This window comes from Zonotrichia leucophrys, chromosome 7, assembly GCF_028769735.1.
Source record: "Zonotrichia leucophrys gambelii isolate GWCS_2022_RI chromosome 7, RI_Zleu_2.0, whole genome shotgun sequence".
Taxonomy (NCBI): Eukaryota; Metazoa; Chordata; class Aves; order Passeriformes; family Passerellidae; genus Zonotrichia; species Zonotrichia leucophrys.
The window spans coordinates 12,995,315-13,019,919 of record NC_088177.1 but is presented as its reverse complement, the minus strand read 5'-3'; the positions used below and the strand labels follow the sequence as shown (position 1 = coordinate 13,019,919).

At 51.7% G+C, this 24,605-nt stretch overlaps 2 protein-coding genes across 2 annotated transcripts; one reads left to right on the top strand and one right to left on the bottom strand.

The window, feature by feature from the left end:
* Positions 1 to 1,786: 1,786 nt before the first annotated feature.
* Positions 1,787 to 13,614, top strand: ITGB2 (integrin subunit beta 2). Its single transcript, XM_064718832.1, has 16 exons — positions 1,787 to 1,893; positions 6,273 to 6,418; positions 6,729 to 6,817; positions 7,121 to 7,304; positions 7,502 to 7,672; positions 8,243 to 8,484; positions 8,808 to 8,963; positions 9,183 to 9,278; positions 9,417 to 9,506; positions 9,678 to 9,818; positions 10,054 to 10,238; positions 10,909 to 11,153; positions 11,376 to 11,595; positions 11,728 to 11,942; positions 12,034 to 12,200; positions 12,489 to 13,614. The coding sequence occupies exons 2-16, from the start codon at positions 6,334 to 6,336 to the stop codon at positions 12,549 to 12,551; spliced, it is 2,349 nt and encodes a 782-aa protein (XP_064574902.1). The 5' UTR covers positions 1,787 to 1,893; positions 6,273 to 6,333; the 3' UTR covers positions 12,552 to 13,614.
* An 804-nt stretch (positions 13,615 to 14,418) lies between these two features.
* On the bottom strand, positions 14,419 to 23,808 carry KMO (kynurenine 3-monooxygenase). The gene is made up of 15 exons (XM_064718253.1): positions 23,678 to 23,808; positions 22,519 to 22,588; positions 21,024 to 21,121; positions 19,699 to 19,788; positions 19,472 to 19,520; positions 18,820 to 18,907; positions 17,854 to 18,019; positions 17,362 to 17,433; positions 16,565 to 16,686; positions 15,941 to 16,088; positions 15,461 to 15,518; positions 15,267 to 15,349; positions 14,926 to 15,027; positions 14,782 to 14,841; positions 14,419 to 14,629 (listed from the first exon to the last, which is right to left on the bottom strand). The coding sequence occupies exons 1-15, from the start codon at positions 23,729 to 23,731 to the stop codon at positions 14,462 to 14,464; spliced, it is 1,428 nt and encodes a 475-aa protein (XP_064574323.1). The 5' UTR covers positions 23,732 to 23,808; the 3' UTR covers positions 14,419 to 14,461.
* Between the last annotated feature and the right edge of the window lie 797 nt (positions 23,809 to 24,605).

The following is a 24,605-nucleotide window of genomic DNA, read 5'->3' as shown; positions in this document are numbered from 1 at the left end:
CACCCCAGCTGCTCAGGTGCATCCTGTATAAACCACAGCAGTCCTGCGGTTAGTGGTGGGGGGAAACACAATCCACGCTAGTAAAAATAAAAAGATGAACCAATAAAAATAAAGGCAATTAAAATAGGAAAGGGAATGTTTAGCAGCTTAAAATGCTTACAAAACAGGCTGGGAAGCATATGTGCTGTGCCCAAGCATATCCCCAAAGGCTGCCCACCCCCTTTACCTGCAGCATTGGAGGCCAAAGCTGCAGCAGAGCCTGAGGAGCAGCTGGAAGGGACTGGGATATGCCAGCAAGCTTCAGCGTTGGCTGCAAGGACCCATGGAACACCCTCTCTGCTCCCACTGTTCCGGCTCCAAGGGCTCACAGCTCTCCTATCCCCTTCCTGCAACCTTGAGTGAGTTGAAGCAAAGTGGTTGGACAAACCCCCTGAAACAACTGAGGAGAAAAGACCCGCACATTCAGGGCCTCATGCAACACAAGAGGAAAATTTCGGCAGTTCATCTCAGTCAACCACACTTCCTTCCCCCAGATCTGCAACCCCCATCAGTGGCAGGAAGCTCCACCAACCTTCCCAGCTTCATCTACCGCAGCTCACGCACTCCAGGCCTGGGGAGTGCTCTGCAGCATCCAGCCTCAGCCCTCCAGGCTGGGTGAGCATCCCAGCTCCAGCTGGCTCGCTCGCAGGGTCCATCCCCACCATATCCTGCATCAGATGCTCCCATGCTCCTCTCCCACTGCCAGGACTGCTGTGATGCTTTCCTGCTGCACCTGGCTGTGATGAAAGCAAGCCAGGACTGTGATGGTTTCTTTAATAAAAGCACCAATCCACAGAGCATCCATCCAGGCTGGGAAATTTTCTGCTGGCACTGCAATCTCTCTTCTTGCTGCAAAAATAAACCCATAACTGTAACACAGCAGCAGGAGAACAGCATCAGCATCTTATAAAGCCTCAGGTTGCCCTTACCATGGCAGAGAATTGAAACAACATGGTCTGTCATGTCCTTTCCAACACAAACTCTTCTGGGATTCCATGATAATGCAGAATGGTGATTCAACATCAGCTTGCTTGGAAGGAGAACATACAAAACTATTAATAAAGACTGGCGTTAATTAGTTTTTAAAAAACTCTACAATCCTGTATGTTTTCTAAATTACTTCCTTTTTTTTTTTTTTTTTTTTTTACCATAGTGCTTTGAAGAGGTTAAGAGAAAAATGCCAGGAGCTGGTTCCTCTCTGCTCAGGGAAATGCTGCTGCTTGGAGGAGTTATTGAAACTGGCACAAAATCTATAAAAGGCTGCTTAAAAAAAATTCCCCACACAGCCCTGATCTTTGTCAGAGGACAGTGCCTGCATCCTCCTGTCATGTAAGGGGGCCTCACAAACATTTCAGAGCCCAGCCCACAGTCTGAGAGGAGCTCCCCATCTTCTCCACACCCAAAGGCTGCCAGTAGCTCCCAAATGAAGTGGTTGCCCCCACTCCCAGCAGGAGTGTTTTGCTGTTTGCCCTGAGGTCAGCGCTGGTCCCCCGCAGGGCTGTGAAAGGTGAAAAGTTCTCGTAAAGCGTGAGGTTTTGGGTGGGTGCCTTTCCTACGTGCGGTGGGAGGGCTGCAAGCCCTGCGTGTCCCACGCAGACCAGTAGGGCAGGTTGCTGTGGGTTTTCCAGGTTGAGTGGGGCTGGCTGGGGTGTTTGGGAAACACCCCCTCCCACAGGCACCACTCTTGACTTCCTCTTCCCCTTGCTACTGCAAGGCAGAAGTAGGAAGGAAAGACTGGCGTACGTCACAGAGCTAGCTCCTGATGCCCAGCTACGTTTCCCAGCCGAAATTGAGAAGCTGAGACCCTCCTCATCCCAGCCCAAGTAGGGAACAGAGACGAGGGCTGGAGGCCAGGCAAGTACAGCATCTCAACTTTTATGCTTCTGTTCCTCCTTTCTTGGGGGGAGGCAGGTAGGCAACAAAGGGGGTTTGTAGTTCTGGTGTTTCAATGGCATATTTTTATTATTCCTGATCTAATCTTCGGCCACTTGAGTTGAGGGAGCTTCAGGGAGCTTGGCACGGCACCCCTGCCTGAGGCGGGTCAGTCTGGTCTGTACCAGCTTTGCCTTTGGAGGTAGCACTGAGCCTGGAAATGCAGGTGGTTATGGTGAGGATGCCAGACCTCCAAAACTCCCTTTCCTCAGCAGTCCATGGGCTCAGAGAGGGTGCAGTGTGCCCTTCCCACGGCCTGACACATGGCACTGGGCAGGCTGGCACGGGCTGGGTGCTCACCTGCAGCACCAGGGCTGGCGCTGCCACCTTCCCGCCCCCTCCCTCTTGCTAAGGAGATCTCCACCCCTGCCAGCTGCTGTTGCCGTGGAAAGGAGGGAAGTGGGGTGGCAACATGGCATGGATGGCTGCCTGGAGGGCTCAGCGCAGTGTCCCCGCTTCCCGGGTGTCCCTGCACCCCTGTGAGCCTGGGGGAATGGCTGGGACAGGCAGTGAGACCCTCGCTCTTCACCCCCATCCCTGTGTGCTGTGCACATCAAATACTCTGCAGGCATGTGAGCCTGGGGAGGGCAGGTCCTTCCCAGCAACTCAGAGGCTCCTGGATGCAGACGGAATGCAGGGCCCACGCCAGGTGTCAGGGAAGGCAGCCTGCTCCCTGGTTTTGATGCTTTTCCAAGTGTCACAGCTACAATTCCCAGGCTCCTGGCAGGTGAGGAGCAAAGGGAAGATCACATGTGGTAACATCATATCCTGTGGCCAGTATGGGCGCTGCAACAAGCTGTGGGAAATATCTAAATGGTGCATTTTGCTCTCCTAGCTGTCACATCCTGCTTCGCAGTGGTTTTGCGCTTTCTTTCTGCTGCCGCTGCTGCTGAGTGATTTCAGCAGGTTGGAGGGTGTGGTGTCCCCAGGGCGGGCAGCCCCTTCCCACCCGGGACCCTGATCCTGACAGACCCAGCAGCACAAATCCCCTCCTTCCTTCCTCCTGGGGCAGGGCCAGGCTCACAGGGGCACCTCTGGGACCTCAGAGCCAAGGGATGCCACAGACCAGGCAGGGGCTTGGTGCTCATGGGAGAGAGCTCACCCCACAGATGTGTCCTCTGCAGGCACTGGAGGCTGCTGGAAGGAAATATATATAAAATAGATTCATATTTCCTATAACAGGACATGGGAATAGATATAGATATAGATATAGATATAGATATAGATATAGATATAGATGATATAGATATAGATACAGATATAGATAGATATAGATAGATATAGATAGATAGATAGATATAGATATAGATACAGATATAGATATATCTACTTATGTATACTTTTTATTTATTTAATTGTATTTATTCTTTACCTATTTAAAATAAGTTTTTATATATTTATTTTTATATTTTCCCTGAAATTTTCCCATACAAAATATGTATAAAAAGACATATACGCGCACACTGAGTGTGATATTCTGCATGAACTGGGAAAGACCTGTCTGTGACCACCTGGGTGGGATCTGTCTGCATCACACAACTGAGTGACAGAAAAATCAGCCTCAGACAACTGATATCTACTCTCCCATCCTCAGCATATCCCACTCCTCTAATTTCCCTTCTGTGCTTGGGGTCTGGAGCTGGTCAGATTGCAGGGGTGGAAAGGAGCAGCTCTGCTGGGTGCAATCAATACCTGGCATCTCTGTCACAGCATGATGGTGACCAGGGATGCTTGGCAGTGTGGAGGAAGCACCCATGGGCTCTGGCACTAGTGGAACTTCCCTATTACATGTGGATGATGCAAACACCCCCTAGGATACTGGGCATGGGTGCATATCCTCCCTTTTTAGCAAAGCCCTGATGGGAACTTGTGGCTAACAGACTTCAAGACTCATCTCTGCTGTTGAGCACTTGTTTTATTTATGACAACAGGATCACTGCTGGCATCAACACTTCCCCTTCAGCCCTATTTATAACTCCCAGCTTGCTCCTCCGTGCAGCACAGCATCCAGCTCCATCCCAACACTGCAGCCCCCAGCACGTCCTGAGTGCCAGAGTGCCCAGATCTGCACCCTGCCCACGGGCAGGGCAGCAAGGACAGCACCCAGCATTTAACCTATGCACCTTCCCCGAGGCCACCCTAACATCTTCTGGCACACAGAGCCCGGGGGGACATCTTGCCCTAAGGCAGAAGGTGGAATATCCTGGTGGCTTCTGCAGAAGGCTCTTGCTGAGGAACAGGCTTGATCCCGAGCCACCCAAGGCATGTGGTGAGGAGATCAGAGCTCAGGGCCAAGAAGGACCCTGCTCCTGAGGTGCAGCTTTGTCCCCCTGATGCCACCATGCAGCCCTGGCCAGGAAGCAGAGCCTGGTGGCAATGTGTCCTGCCCTTAGCTGGGTTGCTCCATCTTGGCGCCCCACTCCCCACCACGGGATGAAAGTGGTTGTGAAGTTCTGCAGTTCTGCTCCTTCACACCAGGGCTGGAGGATGGGCTGTGTGCACCCCTCTGCTTGCCTGAATTTGTGGGAAAGAAGGAGAAAAAAGGAACTTCACAGGCAGAGCACATGCAGGAGATGAGGGGTTGGTGGTGACTGTAAGTCTGGCATGAGCTGAAGGGATCATCAAGGGGGTTGGAGGAAATGCTGCTGAGGCCCATGTCAGCACCCTGCTCTGTAGAGTCAGGCTGAAAACCTGCTTTGGCCTCCTCTGAAGGCTGTAAGGAGGCAGACAAAGGCAGAAGCCCCATTTGTTCTCTTTCAAAGCCCTGTGCTCGCCTGCCCACACACCACAGAGTAATTTCCCTCCGTGGCAGAAGAGAAGAACTGTTGAACTTCCTGTTGTTGCCCTCTCCAAGTGTAAGGATGTGCTTCACACTCTTGTGACAAAAGCAAGAAGCCACTGTGAGGGTGAAAAAGGCATCCAAATGCAGCTTACAACATGAACCCTACTTCACAACACTTTATAGCAGCTAGCACTGGGGGTGTGTTGAGAGTATTTCTGGAGTTTGGGAGCTTTTTTTAAGCCAGTTTTAGGGTTGCTCTATTTTACAAGATGAGCCTGTAAGCAGGAAACTCTAACCTCCAGCAAGAACAAGGAGCTCACAGAGCTCTATCCCATCACCACTGCACACTTTGGCATGGCAGCAGGAATTGAATGCTTGGAAACACTGGGCAGGTGGAAAAGCAGGAGCTCATTGAGTCCATGGGTTTGTTCCTTCCTTGAACTTCTGGTTTTTAGCAGAATCGGAGCCTAATTAGGCACATTTGGGGTGTCAGTCACTGAGTTCTACAGGAAACAAAGGCAGGACCCCCTTTTCTTTCCTGCAAGCTCAAACTCTGCAGGCAGGATCTGGAGGTGACAGGAATGTGTTGGGCCAGTTAAGCACGGGGCATGTGTGACACACAGACAGGGACATTGCAGCTGTGACAATAAATTATGCCCTTAAAATCTTACCATGGGGGACTGTGGTGGTGGAGAGCAACTTGCAGAGCTCTTTGTCCAGAAGGGCTCTGGCCGCCCACCACAGGATGGTCTTGTGCAGATGTGGCACAGTGAACTCCCAGGCCATGTCTCCCCAAGGGTTTGGCTGGGTGACCTCAGCAGTGCCCCTTGTTGGCTGTGGAGCTCTGACAGGGACTGGATCCAGGGCAGGGTGGGCTTCCAGATGGTCCCAGCTGTAATCAGTGATGGCCACCACCCTTAGGGTCCTGCCACATCTCAAAATCTACAGCACAGCTGGGCACCAAACCTCACTGTGCAAACATCACCCTCTGACCTACCTAGACTGTCTCTCTGCCCTTGGGAGGAGACCAGACATCCTTTCAAGGCTGTCCAGTGTCATCCTCAGCTGGGGTGGTGTCCTGGAGAGCTGATGAGCTAAGACAGCACACGCTGATGCCTCAGAAGGGCATCTGAGCAGCCCTCACATACAACCTGCCTCAGTGTGTTCTGACGGTTTCTCTTGTGCTCTCATTTCCACATCTCTCTGATCTGTTTTATTTGGTGAGCTGACAGGAAGGGGTGATGGCAGGAGCCAAGGAGTGGTTCTTGTCTTACTCAGGGCAGCTATCAGAGCTATTTTGAAACTGATGACCTGGTTTCCAGACACTGTGTCTAGTATTGCTATAAAACGCAATGTCTGTTGTTCCTTTTACTTTTTTATTCCTTTTTCTTCTTTTAACAAATTCCTCTTTTCTGACTTCCCCATGTTCCATGTTGCAAGGCCATTGCACGGTCAGGGTTTGCTCTGCTGGGGAAAGGTGTGACACGTGACAGTGTTAATGAGTGTGATCTCAACACAGGTTGCCCAGAGAGAAACTGTGGCTGCCCCGTCCCTGGGGCACATCCCAGGTGGTCTCAAGGATGCCTTTTGTCCTGCAGAAAATGCCTCGGGGCTGCTGCCTCCTGCTGCCAGCAGCGACCTGGGTGCTGCTGCTGGTGACAACAGGTGAGCCCGACCTGCTTCCTCCCAGCACCTTTCATGGGCAGTGAAAAAATGGGGGGATCCAAAATGCTGCCCAACAGCAGGGGGAACACAGCATTGAGAGGTGTGCAAAGGCCATGTCCTTACACTTCCAGGAATCTGGAGTTAACACCACCAGCCCAGCTTAAGGACAGCAAGGCAGCTGAGGGCCCTTCCAGAGCCCCCAGCATTGGTTTGAGAGGCAGGGCAGGCTCAGGATAGCATGGATGTCTGGTGTTGGTGTCTCAACACCCCCAGCTATCCCCACACCAACTCTGTCTTCTTGCCTTTCTAGCCTTTCCCATGGAGTGCCCCAAGATGAAGGTGGGGACGTGCAAGGACTGCATTCAGTCTGGTCCTGGCTGTGCCTGGTGCAAGAAGCTGGTAGGTCCATGTAGCCTGTCTGGTTGTCACCCCTCAGCAGTCAGCTAACGGGCATCAAGCCAGTCACCCTGCCTGCCTGGCTCTTCCTGGCTTTACTGTGGGAGTGTTTCATGTCCTGAATGGAGGATGGGGCCAGGAGGGATCCACCAGCCATGACCTGTCTCTGTAAATACCCGTCAAAGCTTTTCTTTTCTCCATCAATGCCCTGGAGACCTGCTTTGGGGGCCAGGTAAATCTTGTAAGGTCCCTGTTCACCCCCTGCTGCTCTGATTTCTGTTTTCCTGCTGGTGTTGTCACACACAGAATTTCACCAAAGCTGGCGAGCCCGACTCCATCCGCTGTGACACCATTGAGCAGCTGGAGCAGAGGGGGTGCCCAGCCAGTGAGATTGAGTTTCCAGGCAATGAGATCAGAAAAACACAGGACAAGCCCTTAAGCAGTGAAACACAGCTGACTCCACAGGAGGTGCACCTGAAGCTGAGGATAGGTATGCTCTGCCTGGTGTTCCCAACTCCCTTCTTCTTGTGGCTTGCCAGCCCTTCCACTCATCCCCAGAGTCACCTGAGACACAGAAGCAGGTTGCAGCCTGCATTTCCACCCCTTTTCTTCCAAGAGAGAGGAGGGGTGGGTGATGGCACAAGCTGGCACAACACAGCAGCTGATCCTGCCATCCCTGTCCCTCAGGCCAGCCTGCTGTGTTTGAGGTGAAGTTTCGCCGTGCCATGGGGTATCCCATTGATCTCTACTACCTCATGGACCTCTCCTACTCCATGCTGGATGACCTGGAGAACGTGAAGAAGCTGGGAGGGAAGCTGCTCAGGGCGCTGGAGAGCACCACCCCTTCTCGGCGCATTGGTGAGTGGCGTGGTGTTCACAGGGCTCCCAGGGGGAGGGAAGAGATGAGAATGTTGACTCCATGTTTCAGAAGGCTTGATTTATTATTTTATGATATATAATGTGTTAAATTTATACTAAAATTATACTAAAGAAGAGAAGAAAGGATTTCATCAGAAGGTTAGCTAAGAATAGAAAAAGAATGATAACAAAGGCTTGTGACTGACTGAGACAGTCAGGACAGCTCACTGTGATTGGCCATTAATTAGAAACAACCACATGAGCCCAATCACAGATCCACCTGTTGTATTCCACAGCAGCAGATAATCATTGTTTACATTTTGTTTCCGAGGCTTCTCAGCTTCTCAGGAGAAAAAATTTTAAGGAAAGGATTTTTCGTAAAACATATCTGTGACAGGTGAGCCTGTCTTCAGCCTGGCACATCTGTTTGGGAAGAGCTGCAGGGCTGGAGGGGGATGCAGGGAGTGGACAGCAGGTTGTCCTCTGCAGGGCAAGGGACATGGGCATGTACACTGGGGCCAGCAGATTGCCCTGTGCCCTGTCCCTAAAACTCTGGTCTGGCTGCCCTAGGGTTTGGCTCCTTTGTGGACAAGACAGTGCTGCCGTTCGTGAACACGCACCCTGAGAAGCTGAAGAACCCCTGCCCCACTAAGGGCACCAAGTGCCAGCCTCCCTTCGCCTTCAAGCACATCCTGTCGCTGACGGACAACGCCCAGCAGTTTGAGAGTGAAGTGGGCAAGCAGTTCATCTCAGGGAACCTGGATGCCCCAGAGGGAGGGCTGGATGCCATGATGCAGGCGGCAGTGTGCGGGGTGAGTCCTGCACCTGCCCTCTTCCAGCAGCTGTGCTCAGGCAGGAGGGCTGCTGCCCACACACACTCTGGAGAGGGCTGCTTTTCCCCTGTCCAGGTGGGCTCTGGAAGCACATCCTGCCTGAGTTCTGATCTGGCAGCAGGGCAGGTCACTCCAGAGAGCATCTTACCCCAGAGCCTCCTAACCCTGATCTCCCTTTACCCACCTTCCTCCTGCCTCCTGCCCCACACTGTGGCTGACACAAGAGTGTGGAAAGGGTGCCCGCTGGCACTGTCCTGCCAGCCTTGCTCAGGGACAGGGGCCACTCTGTGTGCCACTTGCAGGACCAGATTGGCTGGCGCAACGTGACCCGCTTGCTGGTGTTTGCTACTGATGACGGATTCCACTTTGCTGGAGATGGCAAGCTTGCAGGCATCCTGACCCCCAATGATGGCAAGTGCCACCTGGAGGACAACATGTACAAAAAGAGCAACGAGTTTGTAAGTACCCGGGGGCTGTTCAGCATCTCCAGCACCCCCCACCTCCCTCCCTCAGGCAGAAAAGACAATGTCATGTAAAACAGCCTGTTACAGAGACCAAAACATCACCTCAATCACCACAAGTTGTGCTGCCACACCCAAAGTGTGTGGTGTGGTCCCCCACCCTCTTCTGCTGGTGGGGGAGGTTGTGCTGAATGTGATATCCTTCTCCCCATCCAGGACTACCCATCTGTTGGCCAGCTGGTCCAGAAACTTGCCGAAAACAACATTCAGCCCATTTTTGCTGTCACCAGTAGGGTGGTGGATGTTTACAAGGTGAGAATATGTCAGATGGTCCAGGTGCCTCCATCCCCTTCCCAGGAGGATGGACACAGCTGTGTGTGTCTCCTGGTACTGTCTCCTGCTCTGCAGTCACATGGTGGGAAGTGCTCACCTCTTTGCTCTCCACTGCAGAAACTCAGTGAGATGATCCCAAAGTCGGCAGTGGGAGAGCTGAACCAGGACTCCAGCAACATCATTGAGCTCATCCAGGTGGCCTACAATGTAAGTGCTGGAGTTCCCACCTCTCCAATGACATCACCTGCATTTCCAGAACCATCCCAGGCAGCTGAGATCCTGACCTGTGGTGCTCTCTGGCTCTTTTTCCTGACCCCATACCCTCTTGGTTCGGTCTGGTTTTCGACTGATGGCACTTTCTCCACCATTTTTCCAAAGAACCTCTCCTCGCGGATCATCTTGGACCATTCCACCTTGCTGGACACTCTGGATGTCAAATATGACTCCAAATGCAAAAATGACAAGGACTCCGTGGATGAAGCAAGAGGCAAATGTGACAATGTCAAGATCAATGAAGAGGTATGCTGTCCTGTACCGGGAACAGAAGCTTGCACAGCTTCTGTTGCCCATCCTGTTTAGTGACAGGAACCCTGGTTGCTCTTCCAGGCTTTTTGTTTATATTAATTTAATGCCAAGAGTGTCCAAAATGCTGTGGAATGTGAGAGATCCTCCGTTGTTCTGGGTGTACATGTCCTCAGCCTAGGTCAAATACCACACTGACAGCTGGACCTCTGTCCTACTCTGCCCTTTCTAGGTCACCTTCACAGTGAAGGTCACAGCCAAGGCATGCATTCCAAACTATTCCTTTGCCATCCGGCCCCTGGGCTTCACAGACACCCTCACTGTCCACGTGTCCAGCAACTGCGACTGCCACTGCAATGACCAGCCTGACCCAGCTGCTTGCAGTGGGCAAGGCAGCCTCGAATGTGGCATCTGCAGGTATGTGCTGTCCACCCAAAACACGAGTTCAAATTCTGCCAGAGCTGGGGAATTGCTGGGAGAGGGATTTTCGGCCAAGCCAGGGCTGGGCTCTGTGGCTTTGCACAAATTTTTTTTGTTCAGAGAGGTGGATTTGTGCATTCCCCTTGCAACTGTCCCCTGTGTACACAGAGGCAGGGACACAATGAGCTGGCTCTTCTCTTGGTGCTGTTTTCCTAAGGGCCTCAATCTATCCAACGATCCACCCATCCATCCCAGTATCAAATTATCCACCAATCCATCCACTGAGCAGACACAGATTTCTGTAGAAATCTCTCAAAATCCCATTTCTTGGCTGCAGTTCTCGCAGGTCTTTAAATGTAATTATTGCTTCATGGCCTCTCAGTGACAAGGAGAGGAAAAGACTGGGTTTCCTCAGGAAATACTCACATCTCCTTGGCAAGCGCTTAGAAATTATAAATGTAACAATAATTTATTTGGTGTTGTGAATATGACTTGTGGAAAAGCAGCATTTCTGAGGTTTGCTCCCTGCTCCAGCATGGCATTAGCACCAACATGCTGTCATCGCTTTTTGGTGAGGCTGTCCCAGATTTGCTGCACTTTTGCAGAGGTCTGGGCCCTGTGCATGGCACATCACTGACCCAAGCTTGCTCCCCTCCTCTGGCGGCAGCTGCAACTCGAGGTACACAGGGAAGAACTGCGAGTGCGACACCAAAGGCAAGAGCAGCAAGGAGCTGGAGAGCAGCTGCCACAGGGACAACAGCTCGGTGCCCTGCTCGGGGCAGGGGGACTGCGTGTGCGGGCAGTGCGTGTGCCACACCAGCGACGTGCCTGGCAAGTACATCTACGGCACCTTCTGCCAGTGTGACAACATGAACTGCGAGTTCTTCAACGGCTCCCTCTGCGGCGGCCCAGGTGATGCACCAGGGACGGCTTCTGCACTGCTCACAAGAGTTCAGTGCCCAGGGAGATGTGGCCTTTGTGTGCCATAACCCCAGTGGGAGGGTTTGGGGCTGCTGGGTCACACCACACCAGCCTGTAGGGCCTCCTTGAGGTCCTCAAATGGACTCTGGTGTCGTGAGCGCAGGGTGGGTGGCCTGGCTGTCTGCAGGACCTGAAGGATCTCTTCCTCTGCAGCACGTGGGCAATGCGACTGTGGGGCCTGCAAGTGCCAGCCTGGCTATGAGGGCAGCGCCTGCCAGTGCCAGCAATCCACGGAGAACTGCCTCAATGCCCGCAGAAATGTGTGCAGCCTCCGTGGGACCTGCCACTGCAACCGCTGCCAGTGCACGGGGGGGTACCAGCCCCCCTTCTGCCAGGAGTGCCCAGGCTGCCCTTCTCCCTGTGGCAGATACATGTGAGTGATGGGCACGGGGGCCATGGGGATCCCCAATATCCCAGGGATGCACAGGCAGGGTCCAAAATGCCCAAACCCAGGTGAGAGGGTCTCTGCCCCTGCAGATGTGAGCTCCAGCTGCTTGTTTTACAGCTCCTGTGTGGAGTGCAAGTTCTTCGGCAGCGGTCCCTTTGAGAAGAACTGCACCCAGGCTTGTGCCAACATCCATCTGCCTACAAACTCAAAAGACATGAGCACAAATGATAGGAAATGCAGGGAAAAGGATTCCCAGAACTGCTGGATGTCCTTCCATATGGTGCAGGAGGATGGAGAGGAGATATATACCATCATCGTTGATCCTGAGAGAGGTATCCCATCCCCGCTCCTCCTGCTCTGCCACAGACAGGCTGCCAACAGGGCTGCAGCCTGACACCATCTGTCTTTCTGTCTGTCCCACAGAGTGCCCACAGCCTCCCAATATCCCACTGATTGTGGGTGGCACCATTGCTGGCGTGCTCCTCATTGGCATTCTGGTCCTGGTCATCTGGCGGTTCCTGATGGAGCTGCTTGACCGCCGGGAATACCGCCGGTTTGAGAAGGAGAAGACCAAAGCCAAGTGGAATGATGTAAGAGAGCCCATCCGTGCCAGTGGGGGTTCTGGGGTGCCCAGATCCACTGGGGAGGGGACAGCAGGGGGGGACATCCTTTCCATGTAGATCTGAGCCCTCCCCACTGCTCATTTTTCAGCCCAGCTGGATTTTGCCATTTAGGGGCCTAAATATCCTGTGGATAAATGTCCTACAGCCTAAATATCCTTCTTCCAATGCTCTCTGTGCTGTTGGCATTGGGATGGGTGGGATGGGTAGTGCTCTGCTGGAAAGCCCAACACAAGCCTCTCTCTTCTCTCCCTCCAGGCTGATAATCCCCTCTTCAAGAGTGCCACCACCACTGTCGTCAACCCCAGGTTTACTGAATGAGGCAATACCTGGCAGCACTGGGATGCACTGTTAAATAAGGAAATGCCAAGCTAAGGAAAGCTCAAACTAAGGAAAACAAACAAAAGCCCCCACCCCTTCTTGTTTATCCTCATGGTTTCATCCCTTCTTCCAAGAGGCCCCCATCATGTCAGGTGCTGCCTGAGGGACTGCGCCCATGCCAGCCTCCTGGCCCACTGCTTGATGATTGTGTTGGTGGAGCTGGTAGAGGGGAACACCACAGGATTATGCAGTGGCTTCTGTCCCATCTCCTGATGCTAACTTTGCTTTCTGGCAGCAGTCTTGGACACTGAGCCCCAAAGCCAGCTGAGAGCGCAGAGTGCTTCCAGCTTTGATTTTGAGCTGGGATTTCAAAACTGCCATCTCTCTTCTGCTGCAGCAGGATCTGCCTCCAGGATCTGCTCCATGCCTTCCCCTGCTGCATTGGTCTCCACCACTGTGCAATGTTTTCCAGAGAACTCACTGCTGAGTAGGACAGAAGGGGTCCAAGCAGCTGCTCCAGAGGCTGCAGGGATATTATGGGCCCTGAGGGCTGGTCAGCACCTCTGCCTTGTCATGAAGAGCAGCTGGAGAACATGCACTGGATCTTTTTCCCAAATCACCAACTGCTTCCTGACACCACTCAGATCTACCTCAGGCAAGGTTCTGCCTGGGCTTCTGCATGCTTGTCTCACCTCCATCATGCCTTGAAGTCCTCTGCACTGTAAGGAGCCACTGTTTGATCTATGACACTTGATCTGTGATCTGTGAGCACCTGGAAAATGAAGGTTGGAGGTCAACCATAGCTTCTTCCACCCCTTGGGGCATGATCTTCTCCCTGCTTTGCCAGCGTGTCAGACATACCAGGAGCCAGCTGTGCAAAACACCTGGCAGTGCCCAGAGCATCTCCAGCACTTATCCCAAGCACACAACATAGTGCGTCATTCCTGTGAAATGGTGGTACAATTCCTTGTCTGCTGTAAGTTTGGGATTAATTTACAAAGAGTTGTATTGTGTTGCATCTTTGTTTGCTCTCTGAATCAGTTTAATAAAGATTAATATATAAATTAAATACATCTGTCCTGCTAAGAATTAGGTGCAAGGGCAGCAGCTAAAGCATTCATTGGAGAAACTGCAGTCCCACCTTGTCATTGCTGCCACTGTTTTCCATAAATAGAGTGCCTGGGAAAGATCCCAGCTAGAGAAGCAAACTGTTTTCTACACAATTTGCCATCTGTGCCATGAATGGTATTCCCACTGCAATCCAAAACTGACTCACTGAATAGTGCAGAGCAGTGTTTGTCCCTGCCCTTGTGCTGGCAGCTGTACACAGACCACCTCAAATGAGATTGGCAGTGCCACATCAGACCAGGGGTCAATTTGGGCCATTTTATTGTTCTTAAGCAGTGACTGTGAGGGTCTAGGGCAAAATAAGAAGAAAGGAAGTGTGTCTGATAATCCTTCTAGTACTATCCCAGGCTGCAGCTATTTTTGGCTTCAGGACCCTCAAAATGTCGTCTTGTTTTTGCTAAGAGCAGCAGTTTGCAGGCTGGGACACACTGGTCAGGTCACAGAATCATCAGATCATTAAGGTTGGGAAAAAACTCTAAGATGACTGACCATCTAACCACTAACCCAGCACTGCCAGGTCCAACACTAAACCATAATTTCTAAGTGCCACATCTACACACCACATCCCTGAAGGCCAGGCTGCCAAGGGTACACACCTGAGCCCTGGAGAGGCTTTCTGGGCACTGTGCCTGCCAGGCTCCTCTCAGCTGGCAAAGGGAGAAAGGCCAAACTGCTTCCAAGGGGCTGCAGGAGCCAAACCACATCCCAAGAGAAACAAAATCACCCAGCCGAGCCAACAGTCCGTGCCTTCATTTTTATTACAGCAAGGAGCTCCCATACATTTAATCCACTCGTGTGCCAAAGGGAAGATTTCCAATATTCTTCAGATAACGGGGCCAGCCCCACAAGTCTTCCAGGCAGAAGTTCAGGTTCCGTGCCAGATACTTTATCAGCAGGTAGGTGCCACCCAGCCCTGCTGCCCCCACTACAAACAGCCCTCTGTTAATCACCTGCAAGTGCAAAGAGAAACCCCAGCATCGTCACAGGCTGGCCCCTACCCTGCACCAGCAAAGTCATCACTGATGAAAACATCCCACCACCAAAGCTGAGCAGTGCTGGTGTGCAGGTAGCCTGGGGAGGGTGGGCACCAGCCCTGACCAACCTTTGTCTGCCATTTCCAGCGCTGAAGGGCCTCGTGGTAGCGAATTCTGGTGAAGGTCACCTGGCAGGGGGTGCAGGACAATGTCACCAGCCCAAAGCCAGGCAGGAGGAGCTCACAGAGGTGGGGAATGACAGGCTGGCTTACCATGGTGTACAGAGGGACGATGGTGGAGGGCATGAGGGCGTGCAGGAGGTTGTCCACGCGCTTGCGGAAGATGAACCACGTGGAATTGACGTGCTCGCGCATCTGCAACAGAGCAGCAGTCACCCCTGTGCAACAGCTTCTGTCAGAGCTCCCTGTGCTTTGCCAGCTCTCCTGCTGTCCTGGAGGGGATGCAGGGCCTCCTTAGCCCCAGTGACATTCCCAAGGAGCTCTGAGGGTACAGCCTGGCAGGGTGACAGCCCAGCCCTGCCTGCTGCGCGCATCCTGAGAGCTCTGCTGTGTGCCTGGCCCTGGAACCACAGGCCTGTGTGGGGCTCACCTACCTCTATGTAATTGTACATGGCTAAATCTGAGATTGCATGGTCATCTGGCACCCTCAGTCTGGAGAACTCGGGGAGGCAGGCAGCTGGGAGAAGAAATAAACAGTTCACAGGCAGCTCCCTGTAGGGTACCCAGCTGCCCTCAGGTGCAGAGGGATGTTCCTCTGCTCCCTCACGTCCCCAGCCACATCACTTACCGAGGTCATTGTTGAACTGGTCCATCAATTCATCAAAGACCAGACAATCTTCAAAGCCCTGGGAGGAATATTCGGGGGTTACCAGGCATAAAGGACCCATACATTCAGGAGAAGTGCTCTCATGGATGCTTAGCTGGTGTAGCTGTTCGGTCCCACTGACCACAGCTTCAGAGCAGGAGTTTTACTCCAGGCCCCTCTGACAGGGGTCTTGATAGAAATTGAGGGGCTTGCCCTTCCCAGCTGCCTGGACCCCCCTCCCATATAATCCTCTGCTCCATGGGAAGGTGGCATCACCACTCTGTCCCCTGTCCTTCCCAGGAGCACATACTGATGGGAGCTCAACCCCTGCCAGTGCAGAGGACATCAGGCTGTGGGACAGGCCAGCCCATGAACTCTGCAAAGTTAAACACTAAAACCAGGCATTTGTGGGTGAAAGGAGTGGGATCCCCACCAAGAGGGACAGGCCAGCCATGAACTTACTGCATTCATGCCCTGTCCATAGAAGGGCACAACAGCATGAGCAGCATCTCCCATCAGCACGCACCGGGAGGAGAGGTGGTAGGAGGAGCACTTCACAGAGATCATGGCCTGGGCTGGCAGCAAAAAGTAATCGTGCTTCAGCTCTTGCCTTCAGGTAAAACAACAGATTTTGGTGTGTGGGACCACGAGAGAGAAGAGCAAGCTGTGCCCCCAGCCAAGCTGAGGAGGCCAGGCCACAGACACTGTCAGCTCTGCTGTGCAATCCCCAAGCCTGTGCACTAGGCTGTTTGTGCTGGGAAAAATGTGGAAGTCAGCATCCCCACTGTGGACCAGACATTTTGTCTGCAAGTTTTAAGTTCTGCACACAAGTTAATTAATATTAAATCAATAACTTGATTACTGACATCTTGGTCCTCTCACTACTGTGAGTAGTGGTAGATGTTGGTCAATGTGGGAAGGACATACCAGAGAATATCAGAGTTTCTCAGTTAATATGAAGTCCTGGGATAATTCATTTTAAGAGGAAAGGAAACTGCCTCATACTGTTGATATCATCCAAGAAAAAGCCCATCCCATAATAGATACCTGTGTTGATGGGTGAAAAGGGGAGATGGGAGCACTTACTCTCCGATGAGGGGAATGGCATCTGGGAAGTAGGTCTGGAAAAACCCCAGCACTTGTTCTCCTGTTGTGAGCTTCTCAAACTCCTCAAAGGGCATGAAGAGCGTGCAGGTGAAGGACTTGTCCTGCCAGACAGGAAAAAGGGTCAGTCAGAAGCCCAGAGGGCAGAGAGAACACCTGAAGCAGCAGCTCAGTGCCCAGCCTGCCACCTGGCAATCACAGTGACCCACTGGCACAGCAAGGGATGAATGTCTGGCCACCCCTTTTTCATGGTGGGCAGGCAGAAGGGTCTCAAGGGTCTGGAGCACAAGTCCTGTGAGGAACAGCTGAGGGAGCTGGGGGTGTTTAGCCTGGAGAAAAGGAGGCTCAGTGGAGACCTCACCACTCTCTACAACACTGACAGGGGGATGTAGCCAGGTGGGGTCAGGCTCTGCTCCCAGGTAACAAGGGACAAGAGAGGACACAGCATTAAACTGCACAAGGGGAGGTTTAGACTGAGCATTAGGAAGAATTTCTCCACAGAAGGTGTGATCAGACATTGGAGTGGGCTGCCCAGGGAGCTGGTGGGGTCACTGTCCCTGCAGGTTTTTAAGGAAAGACTGGATGTGGCGCTCAGCACCCATGGTCTGGCTGACAAGGTGGTATTGGGTTAGGGTTGGACTCTGTGACCTCAGAGGCATTTTCCACTCTAATTGATTCTGTGTTTTGGTTATCCTGACCCTCCCAATCCCTGCCACCACAGCCATTCATCCCCACCAGCCCCGTGCTGTGCCCCAGGAGAGCGTGGCCTGGGTTAGCACCATGTTGGGCAGTGCAATCATCATGAAGGTGTTCCTCGGCCAGATGTGGAGGTAGTTTGGTTCCATGGCAAACTGAAAGAGAAAGAGAATAAAAAAGAATTGTATCCTTGAGCAGCCCAGGCTCTGGCTCCCCTCCACACCACCACAACAGTTCCCATGAGAAGATGCAACAACAGGGACCCTTTCTGGTCCCTGGTGCTTTAGGGAGACACAGAGCAAGGGAAAGAGAAAAGGGTAAGAAATATGGGCAAAAAAATCTGATGTTTTGCAATCTGATGTTTTGCACTCCAGGACAGGCTCTCTAGGATTTTTGCATGCAGGTACCCACGCTGGCCCACTTTTGGAAGAGGAAGAGATCCCTGCCTTATCTCAGTAAAAGGTTTGATCCCCTGCCTGAACCCCAGGTGAGAAAAGAACTCTCCCAAAGCTGCTGCAGCAGAGCCACAGTGAGAAGGGGGTGGGATATCCAGCCTGTGGGACAGGCACACTCACATCTCCATCCTTGGGAGGGATGGTCAGCTCCATGTAGCCATGAGGAATGTACTCGTGGCTGTAGTTGAAGCGTGTTTGCCTCATGAACTGTTTCCTCACTGTTGAGAAGGCTCCATCACACCCCACGATGAGATCATAGGTCACCTCCAAGGTCTGCTGGTCAGATCTGAAAGCAGGACAGTACCTTGGATCAATCTGCTCCTTAGGGCCCCTTCCCACCCTATCCATTCCATGATTCTGTGGTTAATCCTCTGGTAACTCCAGGCCAGCTCAGCACCACTGTGCCCAGAGGATCTGCCTTTTGCAAAATGTATTAATTAAATAAATTAATTAAAATGTATTAACAATCTTATTGGATGGGGGGAAGGTGGGATCTCACTGCCTGGGAAGCACAGCATTAGGAGGAATAATTATCCTGTTGTTTATCAAAAGCATAACTGTGCCAGGTCAACTCAGCAATGCACTTTTGGGATGCAGAGCCTGCAGCACCCTCCAGGAGGATGAGGGCAGGACCAGAACCTCTGTGAAAGGCTGTGGAACAAGCACATGGAACCTCAGAATGGTTTGGGTTTGAAGGGACCTTAAAGCTCAGCCCGTTCCAGCCCCTGCCATGGGCAGAGACACAACACCAGGGCCTGGAACATTCCCAGGGATGGGGCATCAGCAATTGTCCACCCTCCCTGATGAGCAATCTGTCCCTGAACCCAGAGCCATGGCGTCTGGTAGTTTATCCCTGCACAGGTCAGGAAGTGTGTGCCTGCTGCCAGCCTGGGGGTGAGGGAATTGCTTAAACCTTCCTCAGTTTCCCCATGAGGGAATGCTGCCTTCATGTCTCTCCTTTCCAAAGCTTTGCCTGCACAGTGGTTTCAAAACTGAGATTGCTCAATTGTTTGAGGTTTTATGAATGATTAAGCAGAAACCAACTGAGCACAGTTAGTGCTTGATCCCACTCTTGCCCGGGATTACCTTTTTATGGATAATGTCCCCAGCTCTGCATTGCACCCGAGGAGCTTGTGTCCAAAGAACAGTTTGGTGTTGGAGTACTTCTCAGCAGCTGTGAAAAGAAAGGACAGCTAAATGTAGAGGGGTTTACTGTGACTGCAAAAAATATTACCAAGAGATCCCTAAATTATGGGGATTTTTGCCATTACAGCAAATAATTTGCATGTTGCATGAGGGCCAGCAGGCAGGGCACACTGGGACTGGTCAACCATGGTATAAACTACATGAAAAATGCAAGGAATCCTGCAAAGATCTTTTTCTTCCCCACAGTGACATGAGTCGTTGACTGCTTTACACCATCAAGTTCAGGATGGGATGAGGTGCCTGCAGTCAGTGGGGAATTTGCATAAATTTGGTCTGGTCTGATTGGCCACAGAGCTCCAATTTCTGTTTGTCTCTGTACAATCAGGGGTTATGGAAAATGCCCCAGTCCATGACAAGGCTGAGGAGGTCTCTGCTGCTCAGCTGGGAACCAGCGCAGGTTTTCCTCTGCTCGTTCAGGTTTGCACTTTGTGAGATCTGGGTAAGGCAGCTTGGGGCTCAAAGTCTTCTAATCACCATAAATCCCCAGCAAAAAGTGTGTTAGAAGAATTTGCAAACAGAAGTGACCACCCACCTGTCAGCAGCTCTTTGTTTAAGTTTGCTCTGTCCACAGAGAGAATGTACTGCAAGGCAAGCAAGCAGAAAGCTTTGCTGAAGGACACTCTGCGTGCCCAGAGAGGAAATCATTCCCTTCCCTCATTCTCCCCAGCCTCTCCACATCCATGAGCCCCACGCTGTCCATGACATAAAGACACAAGTGCTAACAAAGTCCTCCTGTGCTCTGCAAAGCAGCTCCAGTACCTGGTCCTTCTTCCCATAAGGGATGGAGTATTTTTTCCCTGAAGGCGTGTGTATCCTCCTTGCCCTCATGGGAATGCCCTTGGCCACAATCTGAAACAGAAGGAAACACAACCCACACTTCTGGTCAAAACTGTGGGGTTTTAGTGCAAATTACAAAGCAACATCCCCTCCAGGGAGAATGGGGGGGGCTTTCCTCACACATTTCCAAACCACCAGGGAAATCTTGAGCAGGGCTGTCATGTCAATTCACTACACTTTACTGAGATTACTTATAAGCTCATGCTCATAAAAATCAGAGGGAAATTGTTTTTGGATAGAGGGGACATGAAAAATTCCAGAGTGCTGGACAGGGCAGGGGATGAAAGCCAAATGATACCCTGGGACTGGGATGTGTGTTGTCAAAGTGTCCTGGATCTCTGCAGGGATCTGGGAGCAAGAGATCCCACCAGTGCCAGCAGCTGGATGTTAAATGGCAGCCAGTACCCTGCAGGAGAGTGCTGGGCTCCCAGCCAGGCGTGCTGGGCAGAAAGCAGCGCGGATGGATTTCAGGGGTCAGCCCAAAGATCAAGGATTTCTGGGAAAACACAAATCCGGGCATGCCAGTGGGGAAAACAGCTGCCTTTATTGCATCCTGCTGCATTGCATCAGCTCTTTTGGGAGCCCATCTACACCTGCCCTGCTTGCCCTCTGCTCCAGCAGGGAGGGGAGCAGCAGGGAGGAAAACACTGGAAGGAGCTTGGTGTCCCAGGGGTGGGCAGGATCCTGCTGCAGATGTGCTGTGAAGCAGGGGAGAGTGAGACAGAGTGGAAATTCTCCAGAGTGGAAATCCATTTTGATTTAGGTGAAATGTACATCTTTGAGTCTGTGGCTAGAAAACAGAGCTATGTAACCTGACTGCAAAGCCTAGGCTCAGAGAAACTGATTCCGTGAAGGACAGAGATAAGAGAGGAGGGACAGAGGGTGATAGAGAGAGACAGAGACTCTGCTGTGAGAGCAGGTCAACCTGACCTAGGAATTCTTTGGGATAAAGAAGAACTAGCAGCAAATGTCACTCGAAATTCATAAAAATGAATATGTATGAACCTATGGTGAAATTGTATGCATATGTATTTGAGAGGGGGATAAAAAGAGACCTGAAATTCCCAGAGGTACTCATGGGTTTTAAGGAGAGTAATCTCCACATGCATCCGGCACTGTAATAAACATGCCGGCCTGACAACTTTCACAAAGTTGAGGAGTTTTTAGTTATCTCCGCAAAACAAGAGCCAGACTGCAGTGGCAGAGGGACAAGAAAGGACAGAGAGCAAGAGAAGGTGGCAGAGTACCTGCTCCTCCATGCCCACGGCTCGCAGGGCTTGGCGTCCCCGGTGGGACAGGGCCAGGTTGATGCTCCTGCCCCGGGCAAAGCTGGATACTCGGATATCTGCAGAGAGACACAAAGCTGGACACTGGGATATCTGCAGGAAGAGACATGGAGCCACTGACAGCACAGCCTGCTGGGGGGGAAACATCTCCCAAACCCCCTGCAGCAGCAGCAGGAGGGGTACGGGGAGTCCAGCCTGGACCCGCCGTGCCCCTCTAGCCTGGAAGAAGCAGCAGCTCCAATCCAGCAAAGGGAATGGAGGATACCAACTATTGTCACAGACATCTTTTATGAAAAATCCTTTCTTTAGGATTTTTCCTCCTGAGAAGCTGAGAGGCCTCAGGAACAAGATGTAAGCAATGGTTATCTGCTGCTGTGGAATGCAACAGGTGGGTCTGTGATTGGTCTCATGTGGTTGTTTCTAATTAATGGCCAATCACAGTCAGCTGGCTCTGACAGAGAGTCTGAGCCACAAACCTTTGTTATCATTCTTTCTATTCTATTCTTAGCTAGCCTTCTGATGAAATCCTTTCTTCTATTCTTTTAGTATAGTTTCAATATAATATATATAATAATAAATCAAGCCTTCTGAAACTCAGAGTCAGATCCTCATCTCTTCCCTCAACCTGAGACCCCTGTGAACACGGTCACAACTTTGTTCATGGCTGATCAGATGGAAATGTCTGGGCATTGGCTTGTTCCTTCTGCCATTTGCCTCATTTGGACTTGCTGGGATGTCTGGCCAGTGCATGGGGCAGAGCCTGCTCATCCCAGTACGTGTATCAGTGTAAGCAAAGGGCCAAAAGCTGGACAAGGGCAGTAGGATCCATCCAGCCCAGAAGGCAGGTAAGAGCAATCAGAGGCTTTTTGAAGCTGTGGAACTTCTGGCAGCATTAAGCTGTGCAGCAGAACTGCCTGTTCTGATGTCTATCAGGGCAGGAAGAGTTACCACAGGGTGTCAGGCACGGCTCCTCCCTCCCTGCACAGCACAACTTGAGTTATTTCCATGGTATCATTCCCACCTGCCCCTTGGCTTGCCACCTCTGCCCAGGTCTTTTTTGTCTGCCAGCTGGCAGATACTGAAGATGAACAATTTCTCTGCCTTTGAGCCAGTGGCTTGGCTCCAAATCCAAATTTCTCTTTTGTGGTGCCTCATGGATCTGGAGGCTCCATCTCTTCTTCTGACCCAGCACTGTGCTATAATGCTTTCTGCAGAGACTAGGCTTCAAAAGTGGAGATCTGAATCAGTGTTTAAGCCAAGAACATAAAAAGGGCATAATTTCAGCAGCTAAAAAGTGGGTTCCCTCCACACAAGATGAACTTCAAATAAGTGCTCCTCCCTACCATTGGAGTTCAAGGGGAGAGAGAAAAGAATATCCCCAAAGTGCCACTCTTAGCTTTCATTATTTTCTTACCGTTCCAGTGAGCTCCCACAGTAATGACCAGGCTGACCTTACCTTCTCTGGCTTCATAAACATCAACGTGGAAACCTCTTCTGGCAAAGAAGCAGGCATTCAATGCACCCACCTGCAAGACAGGGATCAGGAGGGGTGGATGAAGTATCTCAGGGGTCCCTGCTGAGATGCACCAAAGGAAAGAAGTGATCAGAGGATGCAGTTCAGCATAGACAGGGATGTCCTTTGAGCAAGAAACTCAGATTTTTTACTGGAGAGCAGTCCTCTGCCAGCCCTGTGTGTTTGCAGAGTCTCCAAGGCAAAAGCCATCCATGAAAACTCTTTTTATAAAGTCATACCAAGCTCAGGCTTGTTTACACACAGCAACTGAATGCAGCAGGGCTCACCTCTTCAGCCAGAGACAACAGGAGCTGGTGCAGGCAACTCCAGCTCCTCTCTGGACTGTGTTTACCTCCCTCACCGGTATTCAGGGCACAGCAGCATTCCCTTGGGAACACAGTGAGGGAGAACACTACAAATATATCCTGTTTGTAATTTAAATGATTTTTAAAAATTTAATTTCCACTATGAATTGTTGTCAGCACTACAGCCTCTTCAGTCATCACTCTTTTCCAAGAAGCTAATGGCCAAAAAGTCCAGGGAGAGATGTGGGTGCTGCGATGCCCCAGGCTGTCATAAAATCATTCATAGAATGGTTTGGGCTGGGAAGGATGCTAAGGACCATCTTGTCACAGCCCCCTGCCATGGGCAGGGACACCTTCCACCAGCCCAGCTCACTCAGAGCCCCATCCAGCCTGGCCTTTAGTGTCACACCCCTCTGCAATTAGCAGTGGATGAAAACCATCCCCAAACAAAAGTGGGCAGAGGAAAGCATTTCCTCTTAGACTGGCATTTACTGGTTTCAGCTCTTGCCAAGCATTTCACATCAGAGCTTTGGTTATAGCCAAAATCAGCCTAGGGACAGGGCAGCCCAAAGAAGGATTGGAGTTTAGGGTACCTGGGCACCACTGCTCCAGCCACCCCCAAACCCTTCACCCAAGAGAAGAACAGGAGCCTCCCACAGCAGGAACTCCCTCAACACCCCATCATCTGACTGAGGAATGACTTGAAGGAAAAGCATTCACCCCCACACCCAAGCAGTGTTTTCACAGCCCCAGCTCCCCAGCAAACAGCCATGCAGCAGCCAAAAGGCATTTCCTACCAGACCACCACCAACAACAGCAACTCTCTTCCCTCGTGGGTCCCAGGGCTCCATGCTGGCTCAGCCCCTGAGGCTCAGCTCCTGCTCTGTCTCTGATCCCTGTGCTTCTCCCCAGCCCCAGTGCCCTTGCCAGCGGGGAGGGGAAGGGAAGGGAAGGAATATGGGTGGCTGAGTCATGCCTGGGCTCTTCTCCCCCCCAATTCCCATTAAAGTTTAACTCCCAGCCCAGGGACTGTCAGGGAGTCAGCCTGGGGTGTTGAGATGGCAAAGTCAGGCAGTCAGGCTGCTTTGGAAATCGCAAAGCAATCCTGCAGTCTCCAAGGAATGCACACAGAGCAGGAGGAGAACTTGCATGGGCCAGGCTTTTGCTGGTGCTTCACTGGGATACAGTGACTGCAGAAGCACTGGTGGGACAATGTGGGGTGACTTCTGGAACCTCTGCTGAGGGTGAGATGTGAGCCACGCTGCTTTCCCCGGAGCCTCATCCCATCTTTGAGGACATCTTTGATCCAAGGAAGCTGTGTGTGTGTGTGGCTCAGGGTTTTGGGGTGGGATGCTCAGAAGAGGCTCCATGCCTGCTCTGCAGAAGCTTTCCAGGGTTTAAACAAGGCTGTGAGGAGCCATCTCTGCAGGCATCATTTCACATGGAAATGCTCTGCTGAGCCAATGCAGTAAACATTGCAAAGGGAGGAGCCAGTTAAAGCCAAATACAATAATTAAACAGCAGACAGTGAAACTGCAGACATTTGTATCACCAAGTAGAATTTATCGCTAAACCTGCCAGGCCCCAGCAGATTTGGCTCAGGGAATCACTAAGGTAGAAAAAGTAGAAAAACCCTCTAAGAACATCACCCCCATGACCCTAAATGCCACATCCATGTGGCTAACACAGACCTACAGGGATGGGGCAGCACTCAAATGCTTCCCT